The 14,617-nt window shown below is 53.1% G+C and overlaps 4 protein-coding genes across 4 annotated transcripts, besides 1 other annotated feature; 2 read left to right on the top strand and 2 right to left on the bottom strand.

Annotated features, from left to right (window-relative positions):
* Positions 1 to 626: 626 nt before the first annotated feature.
* Positions 627 to 646: a microsatellite.
* Positions 647 to 1,134: 488 nt separating this feature from the next.
* Positions 1,135 to 4,842, top strand: NFIA_038710 (putative SH3 domain protein (Cyk3); the record flags this gene model as incomplete). The annotated part of the gene is made up of 1 exon (XM_001266193.1): positions 1,135 to 4,842. One exon carries the CDS (start codon positions 1,135 to 1,137, stop codon positions 4,840 to 4,842), a length of 3,708 nt encoding a protein of 1,235 aa, XP_001266194.1.
* A 584-nt stretch (positions 4,843 to 5,426) lies between these two features.
* NFIA_038700 (putative exopolyphosphatase) lies at positions 5,427 to 6,881 on the bottom strand (the record flags this gene model as incomplete). Its single annotated transcript, XM_001266192.1, has 1 exon — positions 5,427 to 6,881. One exon carries the CDS (start codon positions 6,879 to 6,881, stop codon positions 5,427 to 5,429), a length of 1,455 nt encoding a protein of 484 aa, XP_001266193.1.
* Positions 6,882 to 7,228: 347 nt separating this feature from the next.
* Positions 7,229 to 8,431, top strand: NFIA_038690 (1-aminocyclopropane-1-carboxylate deaminase/D-cysteine desulfhydrase; the record flags this gene model as incomplete). The annotated part of the gene is made up of 1 exon (XM_001266191.1): positions 7,229 to 8,431. One exon carries the CDS (start codon positions 7,229 to 7,231, stop codon positions 8,429 to 8,431), a length of 1,203 nt encoding a protein of 400 aa, XP_001266192.1.
* Positions 8,432 to 9,089: 658 nt separating this feature from the next.
* Positions 9,090 to 14,573, bottom strand: NFIA_038680 (putative PHD transcription factor (Rum1); the record flags this gene model as incomplete). The annotated part of the gene is made up of 6 exons (XM_001266190.1): positions 9,090 to 10,209; positions 10,269 to 12,952; positions 13,006 to 13,100; positions 13,158 to 13,967; positions 14,037 to 14,085; positions 14,208 to 14,573. 6 exons carry the CDS (start codon positions 14,571 to 14,573, stop codon positions 9,090 to 9,092), a joined length of 5,124 nt encoding a protein of 1,707 aa, XP_001266191.1.
* Positions 14,574 to 14,617: the final 44 nt, after the last annotated feature.

The raw sequence follows: 14,617 nt of genomic DNA, 5'->3' as shown, positions 1-14,617 counted from the left end.
CATCTTGTGACGGCCTCGCATACTCGGGCGTTCTGATCGGAATTTTCTGTATATTTCTCAGTACTGTCTACCAATTACTGCTTGGCTATAATGATACCTCGTGGCTGTCTAGACCTACATGAAGCTCCGTGAAGATTTCTCATGCTGTACTTCACACTGACACCAAATACCAGAGTCGAATCTGTTGTCCTGAGTAGTACGTCAGCCACTAGTTCTGAAATTGCTGTTTCATTCTTAGTACCCGATCCAGGTCACCACTGTGGCTCCATCGGAGCCCGGCATTGTGCTGTCCATGGGTAAACCTGCGGGAAGCGGAGTCTGTAAACCATGGATCGACTCCTGGAGACATACCTTGAGTCTCGAGCGTTGTGCTCATGTCTCAGTTCTGGGACCTCGAAATTGGCTTGGATTCATCAGATGGGTGCATCCGATGAAAGATGAACTATCGACACACTCAATAAATAGATAGAAGGAATCTCCTCTGTATTCTGGGGGGTGACGATCGGGAAGAAGGATACTAATGAGGACGTGCACATTAAGCTTATCGATAAGAGAGACCATACGGCGCTAGGCCCAATCGGGAGCCCACGTAAACACCAAAACAGCCATCGGGCCTCACCGTGACTTCAGCTCAGCTCAGCTCAGCCAGTTCTCTCTCTCTCCCTCCGTCTCTCTCGGTGTGTCTTCCTCCCTTCTCTACCTTCGTACAGAGTAGTGCTCTCTCAGCATCCTCAGCTTCCATCCCGTTTCCTTGTCTCATTTTCCTTTCTATTCTTCCGACCTCTGTCCTTATCGATCTGATCTATCACATCCTTACCCCATTCCCCTCTCGTTGGAACACCTTGGTAGCTGTCTGTTATCGCGCCCCTCTATAATTTTCTATACCCTTCCTACCATGCACACTTTGGAAAATCCCTTGTATGGGTTCTAATAATATCCTCTCCTTTGTTACTACTGGCTCGAACCACGGTACGTCTTTCCCAACCCTTCGTACAGAGTACTCGTCGTTTTCCTCATAACTATTGTGTACTAATACAGAATCTGCAGATCACCAGTCAGAACAGTGCACGCTGTTTCTAGATCTCCCGGTCGGACTCGAAGGTAGGGCTGCATTGCGCCGGCACCCCAGCCGCAATGTCGCCCGCGGCACCTCAGCTACCTACGCGGTTCCCGTGCTGGTGTCGTGCGATTTACTCATGGGGAGGTGAAACAAAACGCGATCTCGGCTTTGTGGAGGGTGATCTTATTGAGTGTTTGAATGCTGGAGATGGGCAATGGTGGATGGGTCGTCTGCGCCGTGACAGGCGCATGGTCGGGCTTTTCCCATCCAATTTCGTGGAGGTTCTGGGTGAAGATTTCGTGCCTGTCACTAGAGCAACAAGTCCCATGATGCCTGCCGGACGCTCTCCAATCACGAATCCCACTTCTGCTCCAAAGAAGCAGAAGACTGTATTTAGAAAACCCTTTCAGGCTCACAAGGAAGCTTTGGCCCCGGCGGAGCTGGCCCGGAGCGCGACGACGACGACGACACAAGCTTCAAGTTCAATTCCGCAAACGCCACCTCGGAACGGCAGCCGTGTGCGGAGTGTCAAACCTCTGCGCACACCAACTACTGCGGTGAAAAACCAGAGCTCTCTTTCCAGACCTCCCTCGCAACATAGACCTTCTTCCCGTGGGGTCTCTCCCCGTGCGCCGCCGGTCGCCGATCCTCCACCACAAAGTCCCGTTCCAGCCAGAGAGAGTATCTCGCGCTCCAGGCCTCCCTCCCGCGCGCCGTCCCCTCGTCTCCCATATGAAATGGATCTTCTGCCGCCGTCCGTGCCTGTCAGGCAGACCCCGCTAGCTCGGCCTCCGTCAGTCCACCCTCCGTCGCACGAGATCTCCCCGTTGCAGCTTCAAGAGCGCGAAGAGTCGCCGCCACCGCCGCCTCCCCCTCCGCATCGAATTGCAGTCAACCGGCGATCTTCCATGGACATGGGTGTCCCCGTGCATCTGGATATGAATGACCGCTACGTGGCCATGTCAAGGACTCCGTCTCCAGCTGCTCATTCGGACGCCAATGGAAACACTCCGTCACCTCTTCGCGACGCAATGGAAGATGTCATGACGTCCTTGGAAGACATGGGACTGTCGCGGGGAGCCCATTCACCCTCGCCAGCCCCGGTATTTGATAATCCTTGGTCTCCTGAGGCTTTTGATAGCCTTCGCGATAGCAGACCTGCCCGGCATGGTCACCGACCTTTGACATCTCTCGGTTTCGAAGGTGAACAAGATTATCAATTCCGCGACAGTCAGATACATCGAAATACCATGTACGGCCATGACCAGTACCTTGACGGGCCGCCGCAATTGAACAACTACGTGCAGAGAATGGAAAGCCGGCTGCGTCAGATGCAGGAACAGAGTCGCAGAGGATCCGAAGACATACTGCCTCCGGAGGATGACGAAGAGCCTCCACCTCCGCCACCTAAGCATCTCGCTCACCACGGAAGGCATAACTCAATCCCTGCGCAGTATCCATACCTGAGGAGTCGAAGGTCGGGGCAGGACTTGAGAGAAGACGCTCTGAATAGAAGTCACACGAAATCCAGTACCACGACTTCTTCAAGCGGAGTGCAAAGTATTAGTACGGCTATGACAGCCAGCACAGAACAAACGAGCCAGAGCTTGATGAGTGGCCCGTCGGCGGGCGCATTCAGCGCAACAAGTGCAGGAAGCTATGCCAGGCGAGGACTGACGACCAGTAATGAAAGGCCAAATACAGCCATGGAAACCTTTCGCTCAAGAGGCTTCAGCGATGTTTCACGCGTGCCTCGGCCTGAGACCCCTCTTACTGGTATATCGTACCACTCAAGTCACAACACCTCTCGCCAAGGCGCTTCGTCTGCCATACCGTGGTCTCAACCCGCTGCCGATACCAGCGAATCCACCGCTGTTTTTGGCGGTCTATCCACTCCGAAGGCGAAGAAGCATGGGTTTTTCAAGAAGATCTTCGAATCAGCCAAGACCGGTGCCGCTAATGCCAGAAGCAGTATCGCTGTGGGACACAGTGGTGGATCCTATTCACCTACGAAAGGCAGGGCAATGTCTCCGATTAGACGTGACACGGCTCGCGATGCAGGGGCTGGCACGGTAGACTGGGTGCAGGTTCGGCGTGATGTGAATCGAGCAAGCTCGCCGAGCCGCAACGAACGTATCGAAAGAGCCGAGCGCTGCCAAATGATGGACCATCCTGTGATCTACGCGGTGGAGGAGCTTCACGAGACTGCCGAAGGTGATGAAAGTATTGACGGGCTACCGATCAGCGAGCCCACCAACTTCAACTCGGTAAACTTGAGCCTCGTCGATAAAAGTGCTCGGTTTGTCAACAGCCTTCCACCGATGACCAACCCGATGAGCCTTGCGCAGGGCTATGTGTGCCGACCTTACAAGAGCGATGTGCAGAGATTGCGAGCTATCTTCACTTGGGTCAGTGAAAAGATTGCCTGGGACGAGCCCGTGGAAGAGATCGGAATTGACTTGAAACGAATTCTGCAAACGAGACGAGGAAGTCCTCAGGAAGTCGCGTTTCTGGTCAAGGAAATGTGCGCGGCAGTCGGTCTTCATGCCGAAGTAGTGCAAGGGTTCCTCAAAACACCCGGTGAATTGTTCGAGCTGGACAGTCTTTCGCGGCCAAACCACTGGTGGAATACAGTCTTGGTGGATGGCGAATGGCGCGTTATCGATTGCGCATTGGCAAACCCGACCAACCCCCGAAGGAATCAATTCGTAACCAGTGGCTCGTCAACAGCCGAAAGCTGGTATTTCCTGGCACGTCCGCTTGAGATCTGCTATACTCATGTGCCATTGTATCCCGAGGAGCAACACATATGTCCACCCATCTCTCCCGATGTGTTGCTAGCCCTTCCTACAGCGTGCCCACCTTACTTCAAAATGAACCTGCAGTTTCCAGACTATGATACCAGCCTGATCAGAATTGAAGGACTGGAGCTTCTGCAAATCCGCCTTCTCGTGCCACCAGACGTGGAATGTGCCGCAGAAGTCGAGGCGCCCGCTTTCGCTCGTGATGCCGACGGTGACTTCTTTGAAAGTGGGGAGGTTATTCGCAAGCGCGCCCTGGTGCAGCCAGACTGGGTCGGCGGTCAGAAACGCTTCACTGTGAAAGCTGTTTTGCCTGGCGACGAAGGGCAAGGCACAGTCAAAATCTACGCTGGCAAAAAGGGCCTGATGCACTCAAGCAAAGACATTCCCCATCCGCTGGCACTTGCCCTTCCAATAATCCACACGGGCGAGAACCCTCCATATGAGTTTGTCCTACGCCACCCGACACCTCATGCTCAACGCCACGACTTGTACATCATACAACCTCAGTGCGCGAAACTTGCGGTCAACAATACATTCGTGTTTGCGGTGCGGCAGCATCCATCCTCGCTGCCTTCCCCGACCAACGGCAGCGATTCGGGTCCTACTGGGCGCGTCTCACCGTCGATTTTTGCCCGACCTGCAAGTGCACTCAGTATGGTGTCCAGTTCCGCAGGCGGCTCTTCTGTCTCTGCAGTTTCAAACGAGTTCTCGGCCTCTACTTCGGCCATATCGTCCACCAGGTCATCATCCGGGCGGGAAAAGCCGGCCAAGCTGGCAATCCAGTCGCCGTCGGGCAAGATCCTCCGGCTCACTCGCAAGGCAGATCATATGATCAGCAGCGATTCTTCGGATCCCACCGCCGATGGCAGCGTGTGGGAGACGGTGATCAAGATCGGGGAGCGCGGGACCTGGCGCGGACTCGTCCTCGCCGACCGCGTTGCCCGGTGGTGTGTTTTCTGTGAATGGGAATGTTTCTAGACGCGACAAGCCTTTATGTCTTGATATGGTGAATGATCTTTCGTCCAATCTATGAGCCAAGTCATGACGTGCGGATGTGGACGATGTGACTATCAGGCGTATTTTCGCATTTCTGGCCAGCTGTTTGTTGTATTTCTCTTTACGCCATGGTTACATTTGCATCGGCTACACCGGGTCGGAGCATGTCATTTCATCTGCTGCATCTGGTTTCTCTTTTCTTCAACATTTCCATTTTTTTAAGGGACTACTGATGTAAACGTACTTCGCGTTTATGTGTTCGGAGTTAATGGGACAATGGTCATGGGGAGCGGTGTTGGCGTGTAAGAGTTTTTTTCTTTTCTTTTATCATCCTGTATGTGCATCCATCATCATGTTGTGTGAAGTTGAATTGAGCATGTTTGTCGCAGGCGCGGCAAGCCAAATCATAGATTTCTTTTTTGCATGTGCAGACCTTTGCGACCTCGGAAATGGTGACCTTGAGAATTGATCATTGTGTGAAATAAGACATTCAACATTCGACGGACAAGGTGGCCAACTGCCATCAATCATCTTGCCATAGATGCAATCCAGACTCATAGAATCTCTCACTGACCTGTAACGGCACCTCTGACCAACGGAGCGACCTGTTTCCTGCTTTTGGTCACATCGTTCTGAAGCCAGATACGCCTCCATACCGGGGCATCACTGTTGAAAGCACACCTGATAGCCTGCGAATAACCCTCAGAGTCACCCTCGACCGGGTTCCATTCTTGCAACATCAGCTGCGGGCCAGCCTGCGCAGTAAACGCTTCCAGCGCATGAACCGCCGCCCCATCGTGTAGAGCACAGGCGACCAACTCGCGACAGAACCTGCCGTCCTGCGCAGACGAGGTAAACGCCGTCATGACTACCACGATACCTAGTTTGCGGCGCTTTGCAAACGCTTGCAAGGCATCCAGGAACGCCTCGGGGCTGCCTGCTTTTCGTACGATCCATGGAATCGACTTGACCATCGAGCAGAAGCCGATCTGAATGGAAGTAGAGTCCTGGTGGGCCGTCTCGGTCCATTGCTTGTAGTCTCGGCCGAGGATTTCGTCTACGGTGAGTAGATCGAGGCTGTTTTGCTTGGCGTGGAGGATCTGCTCGTAGAACGCATCACGGTTCCAGTTTGAACTGGGTGTAGACTTGCACTGGTCAATTTGCGAGAGCAGGAAGTGTACTGCGTCTGTATCGGCGTCGGTGACTTTGTCCTTGGCGGTAAGGTTGGTCGTGTCAATGAGAACAGGGGCTAGAGCGAGCTTGGCGAGTTGCATCGTCTCAGTTGAGGTGGCGTTGCCTTCAGTGTTAGCCTGCCAGAGATCCAGCTCTCGCAGTGTCGAGACCACAAGCGAAGTACAGGAGCCCGCGGGCCGCACAAGCAGCGGCTGACCGTGTGGGAGAGACTCGACGGGCGGGAGAAAGCCTTCATCCACGTGGTGGTCGATGCAGCCCACCGTGCAGAAGTCGACGGAGGGCAAGCCATCTATCGATCCTTTTCCCCGTTGGCCGTCGGCCGCTCGGTGGGGTAGTGCGTTCCAGTCCAGGAGTGTGGCATCTGCAGTGATCCGATGTTCCGTGGGCTCAGCATGATATTGCCTTAGATGGGCTGCAAAGTCTGCAACGGTGAGAATGTGTTCGTGGAGGATCCTTCCTGCTGATTCGGGGGTCTCATCCCATGCGTCCTCTCCCTCGACTGAGGGGGTTGTAATAGCGAGGTAGAAAGCCTTTACGAACTCTGGACGGAGTCTGCGCAGTTCTGGACCAGAGGGAACATTTGGTAGATTTATCAGGGGAACATGAGGTCGAGGGCATTCAATCGGGATGCGATTATGAGCAAAGTAAGAATAGACAATGACGGAGATGGCGGAGTCAAGATCGGCAGACGGATTTCCCACCACGTAGATGGGAGTCTCTGCCCGCGAGGAGGATGACAACGCTCCAGATATAAAACTTAGATGTGTCTGACGTGCCTGCTTTAGAAATCGCAACAGGCTCTGTAAAGAGGGCGGGGAATGAGCCATCCTGCTCCCAATCGCAGTGGGATTTTGTGGTAGTCAATAAAATCCGAAAAAGGAAGCTCGTGATACTTGACATCATCGGCAAAACGACACCGCCCGGTCAGCAATCAACTGAACAACATTCAAACGCTCGAAGATACATTCCAATGCAAGGTTAAGCATCAGTTCTGGATGAGTGTAGATATTGACAATATTATTGGCATGGTAAGCCTCAGTTCCCCTGTATATTCCTGCTCCGCTAGCTAATCAGCTATTTAGATACCCTTCTGTGCATAAACAGCCCTAGTATATATCTGGTCAATTGTCTACGATTGGTCCAACTACATACGTTCTCTGCGTCTACCCTTGAGATGGCAGTCCCTCTACCGGCAGCATTTGCTCAGATTCCTCAATATCCTCTGCTATACCCTCATCCTTCCCCGATCCACCCCCTTACACTTCTATCCACATACCTCAACAACAATAGCCACAGCAACAACACAACCAAAACACCGTATATCTCCCTCTACGCCAAACGAGAAGACCACTCCTCCCCACTCGCCTGCGCAGGGAACAAATACCGCAAGCTCGAATACATCATCCCCGACATCCGGTCCTCTCACAGCGGCCCCAATGAACCCCCACCAACCCTCGTCACCGAGGGCGCCATCCAGAGCAACCACACCGTGCAGGTCGCCGCGGTAGCGAAACGACTCGGCCTCGAGGCAGTTGTCATCCTCCACAAAGGCACAGGCGGTGGCCTAGCCGCCTCAACCGACAAAGCCTCGTTCCTGCGCACGGGAAACCCGCAAGTCGTCCGTCTCCTTGGGGCGGAGGTGAGGATGCTGGAGTCGTCGACTGTCCCCGCAGACGGGGACGAGGATCGGATCCCTAGGATTCTGGAGGAGTTACGCGCGCAGGGCAAGGCGCCGTATTGGATACCTTCCGGGGCGAGTCTGCATCCTCTCGGTGGATTGGGGTATGCACGCTGTGCGTTTGAGATTGCGATGCAGGAGCAGGCGCAGGGTTTGGATGGGAGTGGGCGCTTTGATTATATCTTCGTTGCGTGCGGGAGTGGCAGTACGGTGGGCGGTTTGATCGCCGGACTAAAGCTGTTGGAGAAGAAGGAAGGCAGAACCGGGTGGAGTAAACCACCTCGGCAAGTCATTGGGATCTTGACTTCACCTACCAAGTCTCGGGAGTACCATGAGGAACGGGTACTCACCTTTGCTCGTCGTGCAGCTGCTCTTATTGGGTTGGATGTTGAAAAGGACATTTCCACGGATGATGTTTGGCTTGATGATCGGTTCGCTGGCACCGCATATGGTGTTCTAGACGCCCAGACAAGCATGGCACTTGACTTGATGGCGAAAAAGGAAGCAGTAATGCTCGATCCCGTATATACTTCAAAGGTCGTACGGGGACTCTCGCACTGGGTACAGCAAGAGGAGCTGGCAAAGGACTGGTCACTTCGTCTGGGAGATCGGGAACGCCCCGACTCCATGAATGTGCTTTTCATCCACACTGGAGGACAGGCTGCGTTAGGCGCCTATGCAGACATGGTCGAATCATAGCGGCAAGGGATTAAACAGTAAGATTAGAACTTTGACTCTATTGATAAGAGATACAAATAAGGTATTTTGGCTAGTATTACATCGACCGCACCCAAAGGGAGCTATCGGCGCGAAGAAACAGAGAGGCTGAAGGATGTTAGTATCACAGAAACAACAGTAGTTCCAATCGTCATCCATCAGGGATCAGCCTCCGCGGGGCCGTAAGAATATATAGAACCGTGAAGACACTGAAAAGAAACAAACGACACAGATGAGAAAAGGACCCAACTCCCCGCCCTCCTCATACACCATACGCGCCACCATGCGCAAAAGCAGCAACTAACGTACAGAGCACATGAAGCATTTAAATGAGCATTCAAAGAAGCATCATAAAATAAAAATTCAACAAGCAGAATAGTCATCAGCGAGAAAGGGGAAAAAGAAAAAAGAACCCGCATATAACAAACGCCGCAACAAGTCGCCGGGTCAGATGTAAAACGCCGCTAGAATGCCCTTCTAAAAAGTGAAAACAAGCCCCGTGTGGACTTCACATCCCCATATGGTCGGCGCAATCCAGGTGTGGAAAAAGAGATAGGGATCTGTGGAATCAGATAGGTTGCCCAAGAGCAATATAATCGGAACAGTGCTTCCATTCGTGAAAACATTTTGTAACGTCATATCAAGAACTCTCTGTTGTGTCTTCGGCGTCGGCTTGACCGTTCATGTCACCATCTACTCCAGTATCAGGAGAGTCGTCGTCTTGCATAGCGTCAGAGTGGTCCCCGCCATTACTTGCATCGAGTGCCTCCAATGCTTCGTTAGCATGCGTGTTCTCCATAGGCTCCGGTTCTGGCTCGGGCTCCGCATCTTGGTTCGTCAAATCTGCGAAAACATCATCCAGATTGTGTCGAGGACTACTGTTAAAGGGGTCCTGATTGTCCACGTCAACTACTGGAGGACCCTCGGTAGGATCTCGGTTAAACCGAGGAGAGCTGAACAGAGCGCTGTCGAGCCCATGATGCGGTGATGGAGATCGCGGAGGAAATGAAGGCGAGTGTGCTGAAACATGCGGCAGGAATGCAGACGCTCCGGGTGCAAATGCCGGAGTAGAGTCGCTAGCAGGAAGAGAGTAATTGGCAGAGAAAGGATACGGGGGATTTTGTGCATCCGTCATGGGAGTCAACGCTGGGCCGGTGCGATTGAAGTCTTCACCGGGAGTGTGAGGTGTAGGCTGCAGTATTGCTGGTCGAGGGGTTTGCGATTCGAGAGACTTTCGCTTCGCATGGTTCGGTTGCTTGGTACGCAGATGAGGAGGAAGATCTTCTGGACGCTCAACGCCCAACTGCGCCATTATTTTCTGCTGCTTTGTCGGGCGTGGTTTGCGTGTCGACAGAGACTGCTCCAGTATTGGTGGCGGTTCCGGAGCAACAGGTGCCCATTTATGGATCTCTTGGCGGAAGAAATTCGTCTCATATGCCAACAATACCTCGGCGCCCTCGATCTTGCGCAGGTAGAAGACTAACGTAGGCACCTCTTCCGTCGTTGTGCAAGCCGCATTGGTAAAGCTCTGTATAAAATCACGAAAGGTAGTTGCTTGGTTAATGATATTCTCCAAGACTTGTTCCTCGTCAGGCTGGAAAGGGAGACCTGGGATTTCGGCCTGCCAATCCTGGAGATCCTCGAGCTTGGGGCGAGCAGCATCTCGGGGAATCTTCTGGCGCCAGTCGCAGATGGGACAAGTATACTTGTCAAACTCCTTGACTTTTCCCCTTGCGATCTTTAAGCATTTACCGTGATACCTACAGATTCCCAGGTCAGCCAGTTTGTAGCTACACGTATGAAAGAGGTATACACTCACCACTCATGGCAGACCTCACATTCAATCATCATCCCGGCCTCGGAATGCCTGCAAATGCAGAAGACATCCCGCTTTCGAGACTTCCCACCACCCCACATGCTGCTGGTGGTGGTTGTCGTGGTGTGGTTCTCCAAAAGACCGTCGGGGGTGTTATCTCGAGATGAGGGTTCCACAGGTGGCCGGCAGCGATCTTCCAAATCGAAGCAATATGAATTCCTCTTTTCCACATACTCCATGTGAGATTTCAAGATGTGCAAAGGGGCGTTGGCTTTCCCGAATAGTTTTTTCCCCTTTCGCATCCAATCTTCGTGACGCTTTTGCTCACGCTCCAGGTCAATTGCTCCCGTGGGCCGGTTATTCAATGCCTCCAGAGAATCCATCAGTTCACGGACTTCTTTATACTTCGGACGCTTTCTGAAATCTGGATTCTTGCTCCGCTCGTATAGACTCTGTATTTTCTTCTGCGCTTCACGCTGTTTGGTCAATATCGCGTCGACGGCCGAGAGGGTTTCCGGAGAGACGGGGAAGCGTAGCGCCTGCGCAGACAAGGCTTCGAGTTGTTGATAGTGAACGGATTCTACAGACATCAACTCCTTCGCTTTCGCTTCCCAAGTCTCACCGTGCCGGCACAACTCCTTGAAGTGACTGAGATGTTCGTTGGTTTCGGAGAGTCCCAATTGTTCGCCAGCCTGGACGAGTTCTTGACATTCCTTAAGCGTCATGTACTGATCACGCTTGCGACGCGCTTCATCATTCCACCTCATTTGTCGAAGAATATGCTCCAATCCTTCCACTTCGGGTATTTCCACATTGAAATTGCGAGCAGATTCCACCAACTCTTCCACTTCCTGGATCGACCGTATATGGGGGTTCATAAGGGCAACGTTAACGTCCTGGCGGAATTTCTCGATCTCGCGGGTTTTCTCTTCCAGAGCCGCCATCTGTGGACAGTCGAAGGAAAGTTTATCAGCCTCTGCAAGAAGGGCGTACATGTTTTCTATCCTGCGAACTTCACGATCACGTTCCTCCAGCTGCGCGGCCTTAGAAGTACTCTTGCGCCAAGCCTTCTCGTTTTTCCTCCGGTTTTGCTGCTTCCGGGTGATGTAGTTGGTTGCTTCTTCAACCCACTTATCGCAGCGCTGGACGAAGGCCGCGAGATCTTGGAGACCATGCAGGTGGTATGGGATTTTCTCACCTTCGCTTAGTAGGCTATGAAGGACCTTCAGTTGGGGTTTCGGCTCATCTTCCAGAACCTTGTCAAGCTTCTCCCCCCACGCTTCCGGGATCCTGGCACGCTCCTGGACCTTCTGCACGACGGCTTTCAGTGTGTCATCACTCATCCTGTAACGCAGCGTATGGTCTGGGCCTAACAGCCGCTGAGAGGGCGAGTCTCCGCAGCAATCAAAAGTCTCCGCATGCAGCAGACACACTGTCTTGCCGGACTTGTGACAACGAAACTGCGTCAGGTATGTATACGCCTTGCAATACTGACACTGGTAGGCATCTTCTGGAAGATCTTCTTCTTCCATCACAAACTTCAGTTGGCATCCACCAGAAGCTGAGGAGTCCGATGAACCAAGCGCGCAGTTGTGCGGTGCTATTTCACGATGTCGATGGATGAATGCTGCTCTCTCTGCAACCTCTCGGTGGCATGTCCGTTGAAGAGCCGGAGCTAGCCATTTAGCCGTCGTAATCGAAGTATCCCGAGCGGCTGCCGTCAGAAGCAGTTCATCGTGGGAGAAGCACGGGTGGCGGCGGAAAGCCTGGAGTCTCTCAACGCCCATTGCGCCCCAAGGCTCCCAATCCGCAGGGGCGAAGTTCACGGCTTCATTGAAGTTGAATCCGTGATTGAAACCAGCATGGTATGCCTGGGGGAAGGTGATGACAAATTGCCCAGCTCGTTGATCAAGAGCGTATACATTTACTCCGGCCTTTTTCAGCTGATCGGGTGGCATCAGAGTGACAAGTTGGAAAAGTAGATCAGGCTGACCCTCGAAAAGCTCTGGAACCGCTTGGCGCATTGCCTCTTCGAATGCTTCTGCGTCGGATCCAGGAATACCGTACCAAGTCTTTGTTGCGCCGAAATGCTGATAATTGGCCGAGTAGGCATAGTGATCTTCGTTGTGCCAGCAAAATGTCGAAAAACACATGCCCACGTAAACCCAAGGAACTGTCATACCGGAGATGTCCGACTTTATGTGACGGAAAAGTGAATCGCCGTGGAAAGGAAGGACATTCAAGTTCCAGGGGTCTGTTGAATAGGGATCAAGCGGATTGCGTTCAATTGTGGGAAAGCCACTGCCGTGTGTGGTCGAATGGATGTCAGCGCCATACTCAACCTCGACGGTTTCAGTCAAGCTCTCGACCAGTCTCCAAAATTCGCGTTCCACGTCATCCTCAGACTCCCGCCGGTGAGTATTCAGCACCGGGTCAAAAGGCATTTTGGAGGCGAAATAATTCTTCTTGAAGCTGTTTGCTTTCTCCTGGAACTGCTTGAGCGAGTAGACTCCGCCTTCTTCAAACCCGAACTCGCCTGTGCCGACCAGGCACTTGGGGCAGTGCCAGTCATACTCGGGGATATTCGTCAAAGGAGGATCAAGACAGTTTCTATGGTAACCCTGGTCGCAACTGTCGCACACAAGTATCGAAGGTCGATCCTCGGACTTGCCACAAACTTCGCATTTCTAAGCAGAGTCAATAGTGTTACATATTCAATGATCGAAGATTGTTTGCTTACATCACCGATCTTCCGACTGTCGCTTTTGCGTGCCCGAGGCGGAGCAGGCCGGAGGAGGCTCATGTGTGAACCCGCGACGGTAGGTGGTGGTGCATCTAGCGGAAAGTCAGACATATCGAGCTACGAGGAACGTTGAGAAAACACATGCTTACCCTTTCGAAGGCGCTTGCTTCTTCGCCCACTTGCGTCTGTTTCTCCACCTTCAGTCTGGGAGCCACTCTCATGACTGATGGCGCGTTTCATGGGATGGCTTCCATTGCCGTTGGGGACAGGCGTCGAACTTTGAGGGTGTTCAGCAACGCTTTGCGGCGTAAGCGAGCCAGTCTCAGCCTCTTTCTTGACAACCGGGCCGCTATTCACGGCGACGAAGGATGGAGACCGATTGACAGCAGTAAAACCGCCGCCACCGGCATTGACAGGAGTGAAGCCGGACGTGACAGGCCGAGGGGCTGCGGATTCGACCGGAGGGGTGGGTTTATCAGGAGTGGCTTCAATTTCCTTTGGAGTACCATGGGGACCACCAGCGACCGGAATACTCGGAGGAGCTTGGGGCGTAGTGGATGGTGTGATGTGGTCGTACAAGACGGGCTTCTTCGCCATAGGCGACTGGTTCGGAGACGGTGTGTAGGGACCACCATGTTCTAACTCCAGTTGCTGCTGCACTCCCGGTTTGACCACACGGAGGTATTCCTCGTAAGGCTGAAGCCATCTCTGATACGAATTCTTGAGCGAGGTCGACAGCGAGGACATGATCTTGCCGCTGTACCCGAGATCACGCCCAATCTCTGCCCATTTCTTCATTTTACAGACTTGGTCGAACCCGCCACGTATTTCGACGGCCTTCTTGAGCTTATATAGGTCCAAGGGACGTTTATCCACGCTAGGGAATCGGTTCAGGTTGGTGCCATGTTGTTTGTGAAACTTGGCCAGCTGGTCGAGATAATTCAAGTTTGCACGGGTTCCTGAGTCCGGGTCAGAACTAGGCTGCGGAGTTGCACCGGCAGCGAAAGTGGCTGAACGCGGGGGCATACCTCCTTCAACCGAGTTGAGCTCCTGCCGACGTGTCTTGAAGTGAAATCGCTGGAACACGGTGGATGTTAGCACCGGATCTCCCCGATGGTGATCCCATGGCCTCAAAGAATTACGGAAGGGAACAGGGTGTGTAGAAGCGAGCACAGGGATGAGAATTACAACTCGCATACCTCTGTGTCAATCGCAAACGGCGGCTGCCAATTCTCTGGTGGAATGATCCTGCAGATTCCATATTTTTTGCCCTCGGGCGCTATCTTGCGGATGTATTCCAAGGGATCCTTGAATTCTTCCTCTGTCGGACGGAACGTCGGAGCTTCCTGTAAGCCATGGGGTCGAATTCGTTTGCTGGGCTCTCGAGGAGCATTGGGCTGTCCTCGTCGTTCGACCGTAGATAAGTCGAGGGGTGCCGACCTTCGAGCGCTCAAGGGTACATTGTGAGAATGCGACGGGTGGGTGCTCGACGATCGAGTGGGCTGACGGTTCGCTGGAGGCTGTACGCCTGTCGAAATCGCGCCCGTAGAGGCCGGAGCCACCATCTCTAGGTAACGACAGCTAGCCGGGGGACAAAAGATAATGCTGC

This window comes from Aspergillus fischeri, genomic scaffold (genome assembly GCF_000149645.3).
Source record: "Aspergillus fischeri NRRL 181 1099437636247 genomic scaffold, whole genome shotgun sequence".
Classification (NCBI taxonomy): Eukaryota; Fungi; Ascomycota; class Eurotiomycetes; order Eurotiales; family Aspergillaceae; genus Aspergillus; species Aspergillus fischeri.
This window is presented reverse-complemented; position numbering and strand designations above follow the sequence as displayed.